At 42.2% G+C, this 21,585-nt stretch overlaps 1 protein-coding gene across 5 annotated transcripts in view; it reads left to right on the top strand.

The window, feature by feature from the left end:
* Positions 1 to 21,585, top strand: part of MGAT5 (alpha-1,6-mannosylglycoprotein 6-beta-N-acetylglucosaminyltransferase) — a 325,140-nt gene that overhangs the window by 130,671 nt on the left and 172,884 nt on the right. For all 5 annotated transcript variants that reach the window (XM_012502528.2, XM_030800826.1, XM_030800827.1 and 2 more), the window contains exon 3: positions 15,452 to 15,616. In XM_012502528.2, the coding sequence (XP_012357982.1) occupies positions 15,452 to 15,616 (165 nt within the window). The remainder of the gene's footprint in view (positions 1 to 15,451; positions 15,617 to 21,585) is intronic.

The raw sequence follows: 21,585 nt of genomic DNA, 5'->3' as shown, positions 1-21,585 counted from the left end.
AGTTAGGGCTCTATTGGTTGTATTTGCAGCTAGCTCCTTCTCCCTGAACACATTTCAGGAACCATGTGATCTCATGTGGGAGTGACTTCAGGGAATGCTGAAAAATATTCTCATCTTTCCCTAAACAAAACTTAATTAAGGCTGGTGGGGGTGAGGTGAAGAGGATGGGGAGGAATGTTCTATGGAAGCCAGTAAACTTAGAGCCAATTGTGTGCCTCCCTCCAGCTGATAAATAGGACACTGGCACTTGCATGCTGGTGAGTTTTAACCTTTGGCTTCTTGAGGTTATGTTGCTCTTCTTCTTGCCCTTGTCTCTAATTGCCCTCACTTTGAAAGGAATCTTTGTGTACTTGTTGCTTTTTCTTTAAACAATTTTTTTCAGAATTCTTTTTAAAATCAGAAACAGTAAAAAAATACACATATGGAATGTGACTTATTTTTCTTCTATGTTTAATATAGAAAAAGTTGGAAGCTGTAGACAAGCAAAAAAAGAAAAAAATTACGCATAAGTCTACTACTCCAGGCAATAACCACAATTAACATTTCAGTGTGTATTTTTCTGATATTTTGCGTACACACTCAAATATATATACACACACACACACACACACACACACACACAAATACTTAGAAAAAAATTGCAGATGGAATTTAGATCATGCTGTGTTTTGCAGAGTAGACTTGGTCTGTAGAAGATGACCTGTTGTGGAGTGACAGAGTCTGATCATTGAATTGAGATTTCAGTGGTCTCACTGAAGTGGTCTCCCTGATAGTATAGATGAGATACAAGAATGGGGTTAGGTGAGGTGGAGAAAGTGGAGTTCTGTTTTGTGACCCACTCAAGGAAGGTGCCCTGAAGTATGCAGAGTTCAAATCATGATTCCCAAAAATGTGCAGCAACAGTTGAGTTCAGTGCAGGTTGAGTTCAGACACAGGAAATAATACTCAGTTATACATGTGCTTTTTTCTTTCCAAAAGGGGAAAAAAATTGTTTTTAAAAAAGTATGTAAAATTTTAGACACACGTATGTGTATGCGTATGTATGTGTGTGTGTGTATATATATTTATTAGAAGATGCTTACTTCTGAGGAACATTGTAGAAATTCTCTTAGTTCTTACTATGTAAATAATCACACTCTCTGCATTTAATCTGTTAAAAGTGTCTGTAGGCATTAGCTTTTAATGTATCTAAGTAAAATGGTACCTTTTTTGAACTGATGTATTTAAAAAATGGGATTCCACTGTGGGAGCTTACACTGAAAAACAACTAGGTAGTTTTTCCTAGAGTTGCATTTTAAAATTGCTCATTGACTCACACTTCTGTAACGTTTCCAGAGTAGTTTAGATAAAGCAACACAAAATAAAGCTGATTGTCACCATTAGTGTTACCAATGTATATGACATAGCAGGTAACACAGGTACAGTTTTAAAGTTTCTGGTTGTATGCATTTCATGTTACAGCTTTGAAGGGAAAGAGTTACAGCTCAGTAATTTTCTCTTGTTTCTCTCACTCTGTCAAACCTTTTCCATGGGCAAGAAGAAGCCCCACAAATAGCAAATTTATAGGCTTTAAATTTGTCCAGTTGTTTTGGCTGTTTGTATTTCTTGTGTATTGCTAAAAATCTCATAGGGAAGGCTTCCCCACATTTTAAAGGACAATAATTTGGTCTTAGCTTTTCAGCCTCACAGAGATATTATTTTTTAAGTTACAAAAAAATCCCAGAATAGATTGTTAGAATTTCAGCCACCTTATATGCCTGTAATCATAAGACTTTGCATCTCAAAGAAACTATAGAAATTATTTATTCCAACTTACTTTCGTAGATGAACCTTAGTAAAATAATTTGTCTTTTTCTCAAAAACAACAAAGAAACAATCAAACAGGTCACGTCAGCAGCTCTAACTCACACTGCTAGTTTTCTCTTTCATCTAATCAACTTTAACATATCAAAGTGGTTTTGGGAGCTGAGTTTCTGGAATTTAATTGGACTTGTATGTATGTGCTTGAGGTATTGGGGGGTTATGACATGGTGAGATCCTACTAAGACAGGGTGTCTCATTTGGTGCTATTGACTTTTGGTCTAAATAGGTCTTGATTGTGGTAGGATTTCAGCAGCATCTCAGGGGTCTCTACCCACTAGATGCCAGTAACAGCTCCCTAGTTGTGACAATCAAAATGTCTTTAGACATGTGATAATTATCCCCTTCCTGCCACCTTGGAGAACTGTACTAAGAGTGGAAACCACAAACGCTATCTGACATCATCTTTTTGAGGATGTTATCAAGCAGATAACCGGTGTTAGTTTTTTTGTTTGTTTGTTTCTGAGATGGAGTCTTGCTTTGTTGCCCAGGCTGGAGTGCAGTGGTGCAATCTTGGCTCATTGCAACACCCTCCTCCCGGGTTCAAGCCTCAGTCTCCAGAGTAGCTGGGATTACAGGCGCACACCACCACGCCCGCCTAATTTTTGTGTTTTTAGTAGATACAGGGTTTCACCATGTTGGCCAGGCTGGTCTGGAACACCAGACCTCAGATGATCCGCCTGCCTCGGCCTCCCAAAGTGCTGGGATTACAGATGTGAGCCACTGTGCCCGGCCTGGTTTTAGTTACTTCAAACTTGAAAGCCTAGTCTTCCCCCTGGTTTCCAGTTCTGACACCAACAATTTGGATTGAATGAGAGGATTGTACTGGGGATTAGTATAGTCCAGGGCCAGTCCTAGAAGCTGGAGAGCCATTCTGATGACATATGCTTCCGTTGGAATCTGTCAGTATCAGTAACATTGTGTGACATGCAGGCAGCTCTGGCAGTTAATGTCACATGGTGGTGCAGAGACTGTAGGATTTTCATTGGTGTAGCTGGGCTGGCAGAACGGTGATGTGGATGCATGGGCCATTAGTTTGCAGTTTTTTTTTTTTTTTTTTGGCCATAAATGCAGCCTATGTGCAGTGCACTGCCTACACATCTGCTTTGAAAGAGTGAAGAGTTGATCCTGTATGGCTAGGATTTGTGTCTGGTTTAAATGAATCAGCAAAAAGAAGAAAAAAAATCTTTCTTTTTCTCATCCCCATATTGGTATAATCAGAGGCTTTCAGGATAAATGGGTCTACAGTAGGTATTTGAGGGATTGCTGTAGCTGATTTTAGATGATTGCTGATTTATTAGAATTTCTGGTTAGAGATTCCAGGGCAGCAGGGTTCGGTGAGCTATGACCCTATGCGCCAAATTCAGGACCTTTGTCTGATTGTGTAAATGGTTTTATTGGAACACCTCCACTCCCATTTGTTTGTAACAAATGCAATAACAGATAAACATGATAATTCCAGTATTTATTTCATAAAACATCTGACACATTCTGAATCCCATCGATCAGCAGTCACCATAGTTATTCTAAGTACTCATCTGATCAAGTTCCTTACTGATTCAACTACTTCCCAGGACTCCCATGGTCTAAGGCAGAGTCAGCAAACCATGGCCTACGGGCCAAGTCTTCCTTGGTATCTGTGTTTGTAAAGAAAGCCATGCCCATTTGATTATATGCTGTCTGTGGCTGCTTTTGCACTATAGTGGCAGAGTTGAGTAGTTGTCATACAGACTGCAAAGCCTAAATATTTACTGTCTGGTTCTCTACCAAAAATGTTTATCAGTCTCTGACCTAGATAGTCTCTGGGTGAGTCTCTTTCTCTACTGGATTTTGTGTGTATGTGTGTGTCCCAAGTCTCTTTCACGCCTGTGTTTGGATTTGCTCACGACATTTTCATAAGGCGCACATATAAATGCAGCATTTCTCTGGCCTCTGAAAATGCTTCTTCTAAGTGGCAGGTCGAGAGTTGCAGTGGTTAGGAGCATGGGTTTTGGAGCCAACTGGTTTGTGTTTGCCACATCCTGTCTGCATGGCTTAGGCCCTAGAAGCCCAAACTGCTTTAAAGTGGGGCGTTAGTGCCTCTCACCAAGGACTGTGAGACATGAGCAAGGTGCTGTTTGTCAGATGCCTGACATTGTGTGCTTGTTGTTGGCTGTTAGTGTGACTTGTGACTAGTACTCAAACAATAATAGAACTTGAAGAGTATCTTCCCTGTCCCAACCCATCCTTGTTTTGGTGGTTTGAAAAGAGATTTCTGAACTTCTTTGGGATTTGGCAACTCCAAAGTGACACCCAGAAGATCTCCTGGGCAGCCCGTGTGGAACATTCAGTGCGTTTGTTCTTGGAGTGTGGAGGGCTTTTCTGTGTGTTAACTCTGTGAGTCCAGAGAGGAGTGTGTTGGCTTTTGCCTCCCAGGCAAGTGTAGAGCCAGAGCCCTCTGCAGGTCAGCCCCATCTGCATCTCCCAGCCAGTGTGGCAGGGGCCATGCCTGCCAGTGACGTCTCGGGAATTGTGTCATGGATGGTGCCACTCACCCGAGTCAATGCTATTCTTGTTTCTGAGGTGAATTGATCTCTGTCTCCAGCAGCCTGACCCAAATTCTGATCCCTAGTGATCACCTCTTATCTAACAGGACAAACCCGGTCCACTTGTTTTCTCTAATGAACAGTAATGGAAACCTGAGGCGAGGTGACATTTCCCCTTATGGTCCGTCCACACGTTGTTAACCCTGGCTTCTCTGGGCTGGGGTACTGTCCTAGAAAAGCTGCCAGCTCAGGCTCAAGCAGCTGTGGGCTCCCAGCTTCTCTCTGCTGACCCCCATCCCACTTCGCCTGCTGCCTGTTTCCTCCTTGACCTCCAGGTTCTGTTTGCCTGCTCTTCCCTACTTTCTGCCTGTCTCCTGGTTCCCTGAGCTTTTTAGTCCTGGACTGGCCCTTTGGCTTTTGGCTTTCAAGCCTGGTCCTTCAGGAAATGTCTGTCATTGGCTGGAATATCCCCCACATTTTGTGCATACAGTGAGAAACAGATGGACAAAGGCCCTGCTGTCATAGATGCTTTGTTATATTTGGAAGGGAGAAATAATAAACAAGAGAAAGTCAGATAGCAGTACATTCCAGGAAGAAATACGGTGACAGCATTTAAAATATCTGAGGGGCTGCTTTGCACTAGAAGGTCTACTCTCTGGAGGTATCTTTTAACCAGAATGACACACGGAGCAGCCAGGTACAGTGGAAAGAGAGAGGCGGAGGCAGAGCATGCCAGGGAGAAGGCACGGTGTGTGCTAGGCCCTAAGGCCAGCATATGCACTCCAGGGTAGAAGGGAGGCCACTGTAGCTAGAACGAAGTGAGCAAGCAGTGGCATGGAAGGTGTTGAGGCAGTGAGAAGCCGGCAGCTTATGCAGAGCCCTATAGGCTATGGCTTCTGGTATCAATATGGATGTTCTTATGCAGAAACCAGATGCCGACCTCACCCTATAGTTCACTGCTTTCTCTATGGGAGGAAGGAAGTTTTTTCCTTAAGGAGGCACACACCCCGTTTGGAGAACCAGCATAGGGCTTTTGGTTGCTGGTTGGGGGCAGTGGAGAGGTAACTGCTTTGGACTTCTGATTGGCCCTCATTGGCTTGGGATGCTATGTCTAAGATGTTAACACCATTTAGGGCTGCCGAAGATTGTTCTGAAAGGTTAGCAGCTGCCCTGTGTTGCAGATCCAGATAACGTTCTGAGATTCGGATGAGAGCTTTTGCAAGTGTTTCCTTCCACCTCTCTTGTGAAAAAGGAATAAAAACAGGTTGGATTTCATTAAAGATGCAAGCATGTAAAGGGTTTTTTAGTTTGTTTTTTTTTCCCACTTTTCTTTTGTGTCTCTCTTCCTACAAATAGGGAAATATGGTCAAGGAATAGGAATGGTTTCTTTTTTCTTTTTCTTTTTCTTTTTTTTTTTTTTGAGGGCTAGGACTGTTGTGGGATAATGTGGAAAACCAGTGTTGCCAAAGTAGAAATCCCCTGCCCTTGAGGGAAATACACTGTTCTTGAAGTGAAAATGGTAGGGAAAAAAATAGCTGGGCCCTTTGGTGTGTCTGAGAAGGCTTTAGTTACTCTATGGTGACGTGGCTGGTGGGATTAAAGAAAGGGCTTTCTGCTTTAAAAAGCTTGGAACCTAAAAATGGGTCTCTCTGTGGCTTGGGACTTTTCCAGCCATCCTGTGGTAGAGCCCAGCCTGCCCAGTATCCTCATCAAAGCCAGGCCAAGTTCACAAGTACACCCAGGCCAGTCAAAAGGTCTGAGGAAGACCTCAGGAATGTTTTAGACAGGAGGAGTAAACTCAGAATAAGGGGTTCATTCTTCTACCCCTCAGTCATTAAGACCCTTTCTTTCATGCAGCACCACTACTTCAAGTCTGGATTGAGGAGGGATTGCATGCACATGTGTGAGGTTGGAGTCTCAATGTGATTGTCATTGCCATGTTCAAACGATGAGGCTTAGAATGTCCCTTGTCTTACCTGGTGGCCATAGATGACCCTCTGCTTCTTCCCAACTGTGTCCTGGTGCTCTTTTTCTGTCAGAAGTGCTTGGGCAGACCTCATGCTGCTGCGGGCACCCTAAAAAGCTCCGCACCCTCTCAAGTCTACTAAGGCACAGCGGCTCTCTTCTAGGACAAGACTGTTGGGTGGTGGCTGAGCATTCACCTGTCTTTGAGCCTCTGCATTTGCTCTCCCCCACCCCTTCCTCTCTTCCTTCTTTGTTTGTAAATAAAGTTTGTTAGAAAACAGCCATGCCCATTCCATTCTGTTTCAGAGAAGTTAGGCTTCCCTCCTTCACAGGAAGGCCCAAGCCCACTGTTACTCTCATTCTTTATAACACTCAAGCTACTTAGCATCAAGTATTTGTTGTATGAGCTGATCATATGTCTCTCCCACTTACAATGTAAGTTCTGAAAGAGCAGGGACTTTGGTCTGTTTTGTTCCCCGCTGTGCCCCAGAGCTTAGTACCTTTTGCCTGGCACATAGTAAGAGCCATGAATGAATAGCAGCAGCCCCTGGTGGAACTCTGTGATGCTCTGTGTGGTACAGTTACAGCTGGGACTCATTTGAAAATCACAGTAATGTTTTTAGTGAAGCAGGAAATGAGAAGAAATTCCCTATGGGCTCTGCATCTAAGCGGCTCCAAGTAGCTCTTATGCATGATCCTAACATGGGAACCATTGTTTATTCTGGAAGGTAGTTAGTGTTTCTGTTGGGCAGATGGAACACATTGTGTTCCTTACTGATGTGTGACCTTGAACAAGTCAGCGATCATCTTAAACCTCTTTTGTAAAACAGACAGTATAATATCATTTAACCTCATAGGCTTGTTGTAAGGATTACAAATGACAAAGTTTATTAAGGCACTTAGATTAATTTAGATTATTCTTGTTCTTTTTTTTTTGGTGTTGTTTTTGTTTTATTTTTGTTTTGTTTTGTTTTGGAGATAGAGTCTTGCTCTGTCACCAAGGCTGAAGTACAGTAGTGTGATCAGGCTCTAGCAACCTCTGCCTCCCAGACTCAAGCCTTATGCCTACCTCAGCCTCCAGAGTAGCTGGGACTATGGGCATGTGCCACCACACTAGGCTAATTTAAAAGAAAAGTTTTTTTTTCTAAAGATGGAATCTCACTGTATTGCCCAGGCTGGTCTCAAACTCCTGGCCTCAAGTGATCCTCCCACCTCAGCCTCCAGAGTAGCTGGGACTATAGGCATATGCCACTACACTAGGCTAATTTAAAACAAAAGTTTTTTTTCTAAAGATGGAATCTCACTGTATTGCCCAGGCTGATCTCAAACTCCTGGCCTCAAGTGATCCTCCCACCTCAGCCTCCCAAAGTGCTGAGATTACAGGTGTGAGCCACTGTGCCCAACCAGCGATTAATTAAAATGCATTCGTTCCTATTAGTAATCACTAACTCTGGCTTGAATGTACCTGCATCTGTTACCACCCAGGCATAACTGTTCATGTAGATCTGACATTGTTCATTCGTTTGAACCCAGGGCTTCAGCAACCTGTTTATGTAGCTGTTCTTAGCATTTACAGGGGTAGAGCCTGACCAGACATGAGAGGAAATATGCTCTATTTCAGAAGAGGTCAGGCTTGACACCACCCTCCTAAACTAGGAGATGTGGTTGTCATTGCCCTGTTCAAAAGATACAGTTTTCTTCTGTGGGCTGTAAGATAAGCTGGGTGTGGCCAAGTTCACCTTTGTATCTAACCAGGGCATTGGTGGTGGTGGTGTTTCTGGCATGGTACAGCGAGCAGGAAGCAGTAGTGTGCAAGGCCACCCTTTCCAAGAAGGTGCGGGCCCTGGCGTCAGGTGGGGGACAGTGGATGACAATAGGCTTGACCTCTCAGCACTTCTCTGATTCCTTATCTTTTCTATAAAAAAGGCTAAAATTCTTGGTTCCTATTCCTTGCCGCTGGCTACATGTTAGGAAAATTCAAAGAATAGCCTAAGAACTCTATTCAGGTTCCACAAAGCACTTAATGTCATCAACAGGCCTAGAAAGGATCCTTTACCAGATTTCGATGCATGGAAACTTCTTCGATAGTAATGACACCCTTTGCAACACCTTAGGAAAAACATTCGCTTCTGGGCACAAGTTCTGGTGAAAGCTTAAATCTGTAGTTCTAACCCAGAAGAGAAGGCTAGTCAGTGTTGCTGAGCATCTGAGCTGCTCTTTGACTTTGGTGATAATTGTTTTATGCCCTTTTCTGTCCAGAATCTGCTGGCTGGGACAACTGCAGGGTGGAAGCCACCTTTGTCAGTTCAGGAGCAGGCAAATTATCTAACATGTGGCTTTAAAATTCAAATGAGGTAAGGCAGTAAGGGTCACTAAGATGTTTCTGGTGGGTATTGCCTTACATGACTTCAGGGTACTGGTGGCACTACCTTTGATTCTTGAGAGTACAATTCATTGTACTATGTAGACATATTTAAAATAACACTTAATGCCTTTGTGACTTTGAAAATAATGTGAATTTTTATGTAAAATTAAAGCATATGAGGAAGTATGGAGAAGAATAAAGAATAAATAACACTCTTTACTTCTAAGTGCAGATCTTACCAGATAAAATTGATTTCCCTTTAGTTCTTTAAAAAAAAAAGTGATACATACATGTGTGTATATGTGTATATATGTACATGAATATATGCTTTTTTAAAAATTAAGATACTGCATTTCCTTATGCCATTAGGTTTTTTGTTTGTTTGTTTGTTTGTTTGTTTGAGATGGAGTTTCACTCTTGTTGCCCAGGCTGGAGTGAAGTGGCATGATATCGGCTTACCACAACCTCTGCCTCCCAGGTTCAAGCGATTCTCCTGCCTCAGCCTCCTTAGTAGCTGGGATTACAGGCATGTGCCACCATGCCCGGTTAATTTTGTATTTTTAGTAGAGATGGGGTTTCTCCATGTTGGTCAGGCTGGTCTCGAACTCCCGACCTCAGGTGATCCACCCTCCTCGGCCTCCCAAAGTGCTGGGATTACAGGCATGAGCCACCATGCCCAGCCAGCCATTTAGTAGTTTTGATGACTGTACACTTTCCATTTTTTATCCATCCACTTAACAAATATTTATTGAACTCCTGATATTAATAGCTAGTGGCCGTAAACAGAGATGACAAGCAGACTTGGTCTCTGCCCTCCCTAAGTTTACAGTCTAGTGATTTATTCTATCTTATGAATGGCTGACATAATGTAGTTTAGTCTTTTTGTTGTGTGTTTGGGTAATTTCCAGTTCTTATCTGTAATAACACTATTTTATAAATAACACTGCTTTGAATGTCCTTGTACATAATAAATGGACTGTATTTGGGTCATTACTGTAACTCTATTATCTTTCTGTGGAAAGGTCACTCTAAAATTAATTTTAAAATATATAATTGATGAAACTTGACATTCCTGACAGTCAATGGAAATAAGAGGTTGAGGTTAATTCTTTTTTCATTAGCACCTTCCTTTCTCATTAATTCCCTGTCTTTGCCGGTTTCTCCAGAGCAGCAAGTGAAGCTGCTCTGTGGCTCTGTTGTTCATGCTCTGCCTCTCGGGCAGCCAAGGTGAAAAGGGATTTGATTTAGGAGCAGGCACAGATGTAAATTATTTTTGGCAGTTTAGATGTAAGACCTTGCTCATTGCATAGTTGGTTCTGTGCCATAGTATCATGGCAGCCATACCTTCACAGTAGATCTCAACCTTGGCTGTGCCCCAATCCTTGACGGACTCTGCAGATCCGGATTTAGTGCGTTGAAGATGCAACCTGGTAACTGACTGCACAGAGTGAGTCTGATGCACAGCAGGGCTAAGAACCACTGCTTTAGAAGCATGTTCCAGGAAAAATGGGGTAGTGGACAGCGTAGCTCCCAAGCATGGCCATTTTTGAGAATTCCTCAAATACGGATTGATTTTGATGATCTGGGAAATGAAGGTTTACCACCCAGTCTCACAGCATTAGCTGATAGATCTATAAACCTTATTCCACCAGCAGGGCCCTCCTTTTTACTGAGATCCCATCTCCTTGAATTCCAGAGATGGAGAAAAGTGTGACTTGCAGTTATAGCTCCTTGGCTGTCTGCTCAAGAATGTGTCTGTCAGGCCCTTCCAATCACTTCTTACCCATCAATACCATGGCTTCCTGGAAATGAAAACTTAACAGAAGCTGTCAAATAACCTGTTCCAATGCAGTTTAATCGACCTTGCCATTTATCAAAGAATGCTGGCATGATAGAAACCAAAGCCTGCTTTCCCCAGGGAGACATTTTAAATGTTTTTCAACTACTTTGATCTCGTCTTCATCATGTACAGTAAGTTTTAGGAATGCAGAATTACAGTAGTAATGTTGGGATTAAATTTTTATTGTGAAGGCTTTGAAGCACAAACAAAATTTTTAAAGCTCATTAGTAATTGAAAATGATAATCTTGTTAAGGATGCATTTTATGGCTATAATAACTATAAGACACAATGAAATATTAAAATATACTAGAATTTGAAGTAATATTTTTCTCTCATTTTTATTAAACTATAGAAATTATTTGTACAGTTGTATTGAATAAAAGTGTTACCATTAGGATTAAAACACAAACGGTCTGGGCGCGGTGGCTCATGCCTGTAATTCGAGCACTTTGGGAGGCTGAGGCTGGTGGATCACAAGGTCAGGAGTTTGAGACCAGCCTGACCAAGATGGTGAAACCCGTCTCTACTAAAAATACAAAAATTAGCTGGGTGTGGTGGTGCTTGTAATCCCAGCTACTCAGGAGGCTGAGGCAGGAGAATCGCTTGAACCCAGGAGGCGGAGGTTGCAGTGAGCTGAGATTGCGCCACTGCACTCCAGCCTTGGCCACAGAGCAAGACTCCATCTCAAAAAAAAAAAAAGATTAAAACACAAAAATACTGTTATTTATTTATTTATTTATTTTTAATTTGAGATGGAGTATTGGTCTGGCTCTGTTACCCAGGCTGGAGTGCAGCGGTGTGATCTTGGCTCACTGCAACCTCCACCTCCCGGGTTCAAGAGATTCTCCTGCCTCAGCTTTCCGAGTAGCTGGGACTACAGGCACACGCCACCACGCCCAGCTAATTTTTGTATTTTTTGTAGAGACGGGGTTTCACCATGTTGGTCAGGCTGGTCTCTAACTCCTGACCTCACGTGATCCACCTGCCTCAGCCTCCCAAAGTGCTAGGATTACAGGCATGAGCCACCGCACCGGCCTGTTACTTCTTTAAAGTTGTGATAAAGCTGTTAACAGTTTTTGGAGGTTTAACAGTAAAATACAAAGGTGCAAAATGATTTCATTGCCTGGAAAGGTATAATTTATTGAGCCTTTTTGTGAGAGTACTATAGTTTGTTTCACTCATTCATTTGTTCACTTACATAACACATGCTTAATGTGCCAAGCACTATATAATGATACAGATACGGGCTTGGCGTCATCTCTGTTGTTGTGTTTTTTATTAACAACATCCTTAATCTTGGGTTGGCTGCTTTGAAATGGTGACTCAGGTACCTGCTTGAGTTGAAAATGAACTTTTTTCTTTCATATTGGGAGAGAAAACATGCCTACCTAGGTAAAGTGCTTAGAGAATTCAAGGTTTTTAGTAGCCTTATATTCTGTCTTCATTTTAAGGGAGAAGATAAAGAAAGAGTCTTAATTTTAAAAAAATCTTGGATCACCTGATGTATTTGGTAGTCTCCAGTGTCAGCTGGTGGATGTTTAGTGATACTGGGTCAGATGGACAGAGTTGCCACAGGACAGGGACATGAGTGAGTCTTAAGAGTGGTTGGTATATGTTGTCCCACGAACACGTGGCAAAATCCCAGAGGTTATTGCCTAACAAGTAGATTGATGGGGAGCAAGTCAGAGATGCTTGCTGGTGGGCAGGTCTGTTGTAGTTCTTAAGAGGTGCTGAGGCATGGTGGGTAAGAGCCATCAGCCCTGGAACCAGACTGGGTTTGAGTCCTGGATCTGTAATCCCCTCTGCTAAATTATTTAGCCTCTCTGTGCTGTGATTTATTCATTTGTAAGAGGGGCATAGGGATGGTCACATGCTCCTCAGATTGTCTTGGTAGGATTAAATGAATGAGTTCATGTAAAGTGCTCAGCACACTGCCTGGCATATAGAAAGTTCAATAAGTGGAGGAGGTGATATTGGGGTGGCTGTGGTGATGGTGATCCCTCCTCCTCATTATGAATCCCCTTTTACACTCCATGTCACACAGTCACAGAAGGTCAATCTTTGGCAGATGGGGTCAACAAGAGATAGTAGGTCAGTTGTATTTACTGGTCACTGTAATTTGAGAACTGAGGGAGAATATCTTCTTAATTGTAAGTATTACAACTTCGTATCCTACCTAGAGTATGTTCCACTAATGACTATCACCAATAACAATGGATTGAGGGACTGTGTCCAGTAGTCTGTTGAGAGCCCATCAGCATTGGCTCATGTTCTGTTAGCTCTCCCGTAGGGAGGAAGGCAGACTTTCCTCACTGCAACTTTCCATTGTATTTGTAGCAGTCCCTCCAGTGAATGGAAGTCACACATGATGCAGGTTCATTCCGTAGGCATTTCCTATCCTGTAACCTCTCTATCACCGTTCTCTCTCCGTGTCTCCACAGAGGGGCAGTGGGGAATACAGAGGGGTTGCGAGAATGGACCTAATTCAGTGGTTGTCAAATCAGGGCAGTTTTATCCCTCCAGGGGATATTTGGCAGTGTCTGTAGACGTTTTTGATTGCCACACCTGGAGAATTGCTGGTGTCATTCAGGGAGTAGAGACCAGGGATGCTGCTAAACATTTACAATGCAAGGACAGTCACCACAACAACGAATTACCTAGCCCAAAGCGTCAGTAGTGCCGAGGTTGAGAAATCCTGAGTTACGTCACACTAGAGGGCCGGGGCTTCTGTGCTTGACCAACTACAATTACCGTGATAGTTAAATGCTATTCTAGATTTATTCGGATTCTAGCTGGCTGATGACACAGGCTCTAGGCAAAGAGGCTGAAATGGGGGAGATTGATCTTTTATATCTGAGGAGTATTTCTTTATACTGAACATTGCCACTTCTCGCTGGCATGACTGCCCCCTTCTGTGTGGCTGGCCTCTGGCACTCTTCAGAACTCTGGAGAGCCAGTTGACGCATTAGACTTAGTGACAGAACAGGTGACCGACTCCCGCTGTCTGTGCCAACTAATGATGTGCCTGTGACAGACTGAGTCATGCTGACCGTGGGACTGCAGACCGCAGAGGAGAGTGCTCTCATGACCCCTTGGATAAAGCAGTAAAGCTTTGCATCACCTGAGGAGAGAGTTCTTTGGGAAGGATGAGAACATTTTCCAGTGAAAGGTTTTATTTTACTTATATATTTAACAGGCAGTTATGCAGTGCTTATTATGTGCCAGCCAGTATTCAAAACACTTTATAAATATTAACTCATTAACTCCTTGACAGCCTCAAAGCTGAAGTGTTGTTCATGTCCCTCTTTTACAGATAAGGAAACAGGAATGCCAGAGGTAGGACTCAAACCTAGGAACTCTGGCTCCAAAGTCAGGCCCTTAACCACTGTGTTATGGATGAAAGGCTCTGAACTTCACCCTTAGTTTCTTTTTTCTACCCGGGTTCTTGACTTCTGATTGGTCCCATTGAGATGTCAGGGAATTAAGCAGTCCTGAAGCAAGCCCTCATTTTATCAGCTCATTATTTAATATCTGTGAACCTCAGTTTTCTTATCTGTAAAATGGAGTCACATTTACCTCATGGGGAGGATGTGAAGATAAAACAGTTGTCCATTTTGCATTGCTATAAAAAATACCTGAGCCTGGGTAATTTATAAAGAAAAGAGGTTTATTTGGCTCAAGATTCTGCAGCTGTACAAGAAGCACAGCATCAACATCTGCTTCTGGTTCACGGGGCATAATGGAACAGGCTGGTGCACCTTTGTTGAGGTTCACTGGCTGTGATCTGTGCTGTTTATGTGACCATGTGTGTTTATTTCATGGCCAGATTACCGCATCTGCTCAGGGACAAGTTTGCTCTGTTTTTAGGAGAATGGAAGGTGGCAACTTCCCATTTGTCTTAACTCAGGGCTTTTCTCAGTCCTGCTACCCACACTGTGCACTTTTCCCCTGGCCCACTCCCAATTCAGAAATGGGTCTGGATTCTATTTCTGTGGATGGTTATGCAGTCACCCATCTGCTTTTCTGACACATACAAGTCAGTATATCTTTCTGTGATTATGAATTTTTAGAAGAGAGAGTCTAAGCTTATCTTTTTTTTTTCTTTGAATATTTTGTCTACAAATAGTAAATGCATCCATGGGGTGAAGCAGGAGTTCCTGTAATTTTACCAGAGGGAAGTGCAGTACTCTTTAACGTGTAGTCAGATGTGTGAGAAAGGGAACCAACTCTTAAATGTAAGAACCATGAGAGTATATCCCCAGCATCCAGAATAATATCTGGCACATAGTAGTAGCTTAATAAATATTTGTGAGCAAATGAATGAGACTAATCTTTGTTTTAAATATTTCCTAAATCTGATTATAGTCAACTCTGGGTTACCTAGCAGACCTGAAAATCTGGAGCTGTAGCTTTTATGAAGTGTTAGTATATATAACTAACAGAATTAAGCACTTTTATAAAAACTAGGACATGCTAGAGTATATGCAACACGAAAAATAACGAGCTTGATCCAGAGGCTACTTTGGGATCTTGCTGCACCCTTGGGGTGTCATGCATTGTGTGAGAAACTGTGGTGCTGTAAGGAGGAGGAATTCAGTATAGTGCTATAGCAGGATGCTAAATAACGAGGAGTTCTCCCTGTTGACCAAGTAGCTGGAAATAGTTATACCATGTCACTTATTGCCAGACTTGCATTCCGTGACAGACCGATGTATTTAGTAGGATCTGGGCCAGTTGAAGATGGCCCTTGTCATCTTTCAGATGTGGTTTGACAGATCTTTTGTATCACTTCAGAAACATATGAGAAGTTTTGTTCTCCATGATAAAGAGAGAGCAAGCCAGACAGGTATGTAGAGGCCATAGAATTTTAAAATTGTCTGCACTTTCTTTTACAGATCTGAAGAAAACCCTTGCTGTGTTATTAGATAACATTTTGCAGCGCATTGGCAAGTTGGAGTCGAAGGTGGACAATCTTGTTGTCAATGGCACCGGAACAAACTCAACCAACTCCACCACAGCTGTTCCCAGCTTGGTTGCACTTGAGAAAATTAATGTGGCAGGTAAAAATAGCAGTTCTCTGCTCTGTTACGGAGTCACACCCTGCTTTGGACCAAGAAGAGAGTAAAGGAGAGCAGTGGTTCTTACTAGGACCTGCATAATATAAATTCTATAAACTTGTCATGGCCATTGTAAAGATAAGTCTAAATTTATTTTTTAATAGCAGATGTTAAAATGCTTTTTATAGTTTTATCATGATGCATAGTATTTGGTGGTTTCTGTGACACATTTGCTCTTAATGAGCTCCTGGAATTCACTTGTAAAGAGAAGATTCATAGCACAGAGTAAATGAAATATAGAGGTTATTTGAGAAGCTCATGCCTTTTAGAGTTCCTTCCTCCTCTGTACTCCCATCAGACAATTTCAAAAGTCTGCTACGTATAATAGGTTCTCTCCTCCCTATTGTTAAAAAAGAGCCACCATTGCAGAAAATGCCTCCTATGTATATATGGAGAAATAGAAATTCTGGAAATGGCTTTTAGGAGATAACCCCTGCCTAATGCTAGGCAGATTCTGTAGCCACTCATGTACACCACCATGCGGTTCCCACTGGGAGGCATTTTGTTTGGCTCCTTCTGGAAACTGGAATATTGGATGAGACAAGGAAAATTGACTAAAAACAATACCCAGATTATACACAGCATGTTGTTGCCTACAGCTCACATTAGAACCCCCCCCCACCCCTGCAACTCCCCCACCATCACACTGCTCTGAGGTCATCACACTGCTCTGAGGTCACACTGCTCTGGGTCTTTGTGCTTGAGCCAGGACTGCTCTTGTTAGGGTGACCACGATTTTCTGGGGACCCAGGACAAAGTGAAGAGCCTGAGGATTAGGATTCAGTGCTTTGGGTGAATGGTTGTGAGCAAGCTGTCTATACTTTTGGTGGGTGGTAGCCAAACTCTGGTTAATAGATAAAGTAAGTAACTAGGTTACTTTTGACATCAGTTCCTGCTTTAAAAAAATCTTGTTTCATATACTTTTAAGCTTATTTATTTTTCTTTCCCTTTTGCTTATAAAAATTCACACAGTAAGTGGGAGAGATTCTTTTCCTTTCCCACCTCCCAGTGTCAAAACATTTGTTTTACATTATGCAAGCTGGTTATTACCTTTTTTAATGTTCTTTGCCCTTTAGCAAATTTTAAATTGCAAAATATATTTCTAATAATTCAAAGTATTCAACCAAACAAAGGTATTAAAAATAACTTTTAATTACAACACAGAGGCAGTGTCATCTAGGCCATAAATCCTGTCTTCTTGCAGTTTCCAACAGCTTCTGTAATTAGACAAGAGAACCTCCCACTGTGTTTAGCTGCTTTTTAATAACTGGAACCATGCCTCTTCAGTCTCCACTTGCCACCCCTGTACCCAGTAGAAAATGCTACTGGAAAGGCCTATCTGGTTTCATTACTGTTCTGTGTCATATTTCTGGAGGTGGAATGGAGTGTTCTGCCTTTAACTTTGCTGTTCCCCACTGCCTCTGAAGTCCTGTGGCTTGTGGGCCCCTATAAACACATCTGCTGCATTCTTTCCCCCAGTGTGGGATCTTGCTGCCTCTGGCTGTCCTGTTTGTTGCAAGGCTCACAAGGACTTTGCGACCTGGGCTTTAAGCCACAGAGCACAGGGTCGTGGGTACACCTCCAAGAAGGAAATGGGAAGGACTTGGTGACTACTTTCAAACAAAGTATGGAAATACACCAGCCGTATGTATTGAGCTAGTTTACCACTTAACAAGTATGGTGTTCTCTAAGCCAATGGCTCTGAGCGGGACTCCTTTAAATGTGCCACTGGTGCTATGTTTTTAATAATATTTAAAGAACCAGAGTGTTGTGGGTTTTTTCTTTCTTTCCTTTTTGGGAAATGGGAGCAAATTTAGAGTTACACATTTAATGATTAACCTCATTTGCATGTCTTTGCATCTCTCAGGTATGTGTGGGACACATTCCATACCATCATGATTTTTACTGGCTAATTAGGAAAAGAACACACATGTATAAAATGACACAAACCATGGTTGCTGTGTAAAGTAGGGGTGACTCAGAAAAAAATCGGGAGGCAGGGAAGGAGATGAAACTAACATTTAGTAGCTGTCCAGTAAATACAAGTTCCTCTGCCTGACCCTCCAATGTACATGATTTTACTTAATCTTCTTAGCATCTCTGAGAAGTGTTTTCACAGGTTTTGTTGAGTTTAAGTACTTGGGAGTTGGTAACTGTTGGTACTGGAGTCCCCTGAGCTCAGCTTAAGATCTGCTAATGCTATGTAGAGAAGAGATTCTGAGTGTCAACTCCATCTCTCCTTCCATTTGTAAATTATCATAAAGGCATGTGTCTGTAAAAAGATGCTACCATTTTCTTACCTAGAAGAGAGCTTGCCAGTTTCCTAGATTTAATCATCCGTCTCATGAAGGATTTCTCTGTCTCAGTGTCTGCTCTCAGGCTAATGTTTGTAAAAGCTGGTTCGTGTGTGTGTGTGTGTGTGTGTGTGTGTGTGTGTGTGTGCGTGCATGTGCACGCACGTGCGCACGCATGCATGCAGAGGCATCCCTTTCATAGACACACTGTCTTGGCCAGAGTGGATATAGATATGCTGGACAGCCTTCTTCATTTCCCCCAGAAGGTGGGGGGTCCTTTATATCTTGTCAGTCAACTACATATTTTTAAAAAACAATTTGCCATTTCTACAGAGTACCAGAAAAAAGGACAAGGACTTAAGTGAACAGTTCTCATTTATGAGCAGCCCTTCCTTGCTTTTCTGCCCTCTCTCTGATCCACAACCATGCTGGTGTCTTCAGACCCTTCTGTCAGCCCAGGAATGGCTCCTGAGCTGTGAGAGTTCAGTTTTATGGGGTTCCAATCCTTGCCAAGTAAAGTTTTTCTCTCTTCCTTCCTGAATGGAGACATGTGGTAATTGCTCAGAAATGTTCTCCCTGGTGTGTCTTTACTGCTGACTCTGGTGTCTTATTGCTCACTGATGTTTCTGATTGCTTATTGTTGTGTCTTATTGCTTGCTGATATATCTTCTGGTTGGCTATAAACTGTCTCTAAATTGGGTACCATAGCAATTGAAAAAGGATTCCCTAAATGTATTTTCTTTAGAGGGATAGCTGTGTGTGTGTGTGTGTGTGTGTGTGTGTGTGTGTGTGTGTGTGTGTGTGTGTCCTTATTTTCTCTCTCTAGCTGTGTTCTGCGTAGCTTTTATCCAGTATGGCTTATCTTCACAAATTTATCACCGAGGGTTTTTTTAATGTGAAAGTAAATTTACCCCTAGGGAAATTAAGGTGGAAATGAACTTTATTAAAATCAAGAAATCAGATTGAACTGGATTTTTGAGCTCTGTTTGTCTTGTTGAAGAGAAAGGGGACTCAAAGGAATGAAAAAGCAGATTTTTAAAATCCCCACCCTTCCACCAATCACACAGTAAATTAATTTCTCCATATTCACTTTCTGAAAGGGCTTGAAAGGCCTTCGTCAAAATTCTCTCCTTTTAGAATGATGCTTTGAATTTTAGAAAGACCCATTCTGTCTTTCTCTGGTTTTGTGATCTTTAATGAGGAAGTAGAGTGAATAGGATTGGATCTATGGTTCTTTGTCATGTACCTGAAATGGGGAAAAGGTAAAAAGTATACATATCTGATAATGAAAATGCTTGCCTTCTAAGGCCTGAGTGTCTGATATATCTTTGTTCTGCCCATAGTGTCTTGATTGTAGCCTTACCTGTTGAAGATAATTCAATAAATATTGCTCACATGGAGTGGTTTCTGTTGGAGGGAACAGCATTTGGTTTCACCACCCGGAGGGGTTTCTTCTTATAGTTCTTTTTCTCCATTTACATTTGTGGTGATTTGCCTGGAAGTAGGGCTTGGTATTTCATTTCCCTAGTTCTCAGACCTTAGCAGATACCACCTAAGAAGTGGGACTGCCTTTTTTGTTGGTCAGGACTGAACTTCCCATCGTTGGTTATGGGATGTGGAGGCTTCATAGGATGTGATAGTTACAATCCTAGATTGTAATACTTTAGAGGACAAGAACATTGTGCAGCTCTCTACGGGGTAGTGTATGTATGTGCATGTGTACACATTTATTTATACTCTCAATAACGAGTTGTCATTCAACGTCAGCTGATTAACTGGCCAGTGTTGACTGTTCCCTAAAAGCCAAAACCATAATGATAGCATCCACTTAGTGTTGTGATGACTTTACAATTGCAAGGTCGCTTGGGAAGCAGAATCACAAAATCAAAGGTACAGGTATAACTCAAGCAACTGTTTCCTGGTATTTAATCCAAATTGAACTTCCAGCAACCCTGCATTTTTTCCAAAGTGGGGAGCGATATGCAACACTTTCCAGTATTTGGGGTTGAAGTGCAATGTATTTGAATTTGGAGGCTGTTCTTAAAAACAGCAACCATTATTATTATTCTTACCATTTGAAAGTTGAAAATGAAAAATGTCCCTGCTGAGTTCCAGGGCTTGCATTTGGAAGTGCAATTTCCCCCCCCTTTGTGCTGCTAATGGACCTTGAAATTTAGTTGCACCTGTGCTCTTTCCTTGTGCGTGTACCCGTGTTACCAGTTTGTGTTGAAGTAGCATCTTAAGTGTCCCAGCTCCACCCCTGGGCAGTGGCTCAGCAGATGACTTTCCCAGGGTCAGATATTGGCATGTCAGTGAGATCCCAGATGCTACTGGGAGATGGAAGAGAGATGAGATTGCAGGTGCCCTCCTATTAAGTTGAGCAAGAAGCAGATATGTTCTGTCTATCTACCTGTCACTTTCTGTTTTGTTACTTGCAATGTTAACAATAAATATGTGGACCCTTGTCAGAAGCTGTTCTTTTGGTATCTTTACAGAAAAATGCTTGTCTTTGTTGGTATGGTTTTTACTTTGTGTGGTCAAGGATATTTTGATTTTTATTTAGAAGAAGAAAAACATAGTTCAGAAGTGATGGTGATCTTTGAGGAAGTGTATTTATAGCAGTGATTAACAGCTGTGGGTGATTTTGCCCCCAGGGCACACATGGCAATGTCAGGAGACATTTTGGTTGTCACAAATGAAGAGGTACTATTTCCTTTTTTTTTTTTTTTTTTTTTTTTTGAGACAGTCTCACTTTGTTGCTCAGGCCAGAATGCAGTGGCACGATCACAACTCTCTGCAGCCTCGACCTTCCATGTCCCCACCCCCTGCCACCTCAGCCTTCTGAGTAGCTGGGACTACAGGCAATATGCCGTCATGCCCGGCTAATTCTTTTTTCTTACTTTTTTTAGAGAATGGGGTCTTGCTATGTTGCCCAGGCTGGTTGGGCTCCTAGGCTCAAACAATCCTCCTACCTCAGCCTCCCAAAGTGCTGGGATTACAAGCATGAGCCACTGTGACCGGCCTATTTACTTCTAATAGATGAAGACCAGAGATGCTGCAAAAAGCATCCTACAATATATAAGACACTGCCTACAATAGAAGTATCCAGCCCCAAATGTCAATTGTGGCAGGTTTGTGAAATTCTGATCTATGAGATACTGTTGGAATCTGGTGCCAGCAGATGTTTTCACCTATGGTTAGTGCAGAAAGATGTGTGAGACGCTGAAGTTTCCTGATAGGCCAGCTGAGACCTAAAGTTCCTTTCCCTTTTCCTAGCAAGGCTGTTCACAAGCCCCCCCCCCCCACCCCCGCCACCCCCCAACCTCCACCTCATTTAGCTTTGCCACTGTTCTTGGAGGCCTCCAAGGAAAGAGATTTTAGAAACTCCCAGAAGACTATTTTAGGATCCTGACCTTAAGGAACTCCTTTCCTGGCCCACAGTGTGCTTTTGGCAATGTGCATTTTACTTCTGCTTCTATAGAAGGTAATTATTTCTTCTCATGAAAGGACCACTAATTCTGGATAACAATGGTACAAAGTAGTCTTAGAGAATGGGTTTAAATTGCAGAATGTTTTAGAATAAATTCTTTGTTATTTTAAGCAAAGTATATAATTATC

This window comes from Nomascus leucogenys, chromosome 20 (genome assembly GCF_006542625.1).
Source record: "Nomascus leucogenys isolate Asia chromosome 20, Asia_NLE_v1, whole genome shotgun sequence".
Lineage (NCBI taxonomy): Eukaryota > Metazoa > Chordata > Mammalia > Primates > Hylobatidae > Nomascus > Nomascus leucogenys.
The sequence above is the reverse complement of the archived record's forward strand: the minus strand, read 5'-3'. Positions and strand labels throughout refer to the sequence as shown.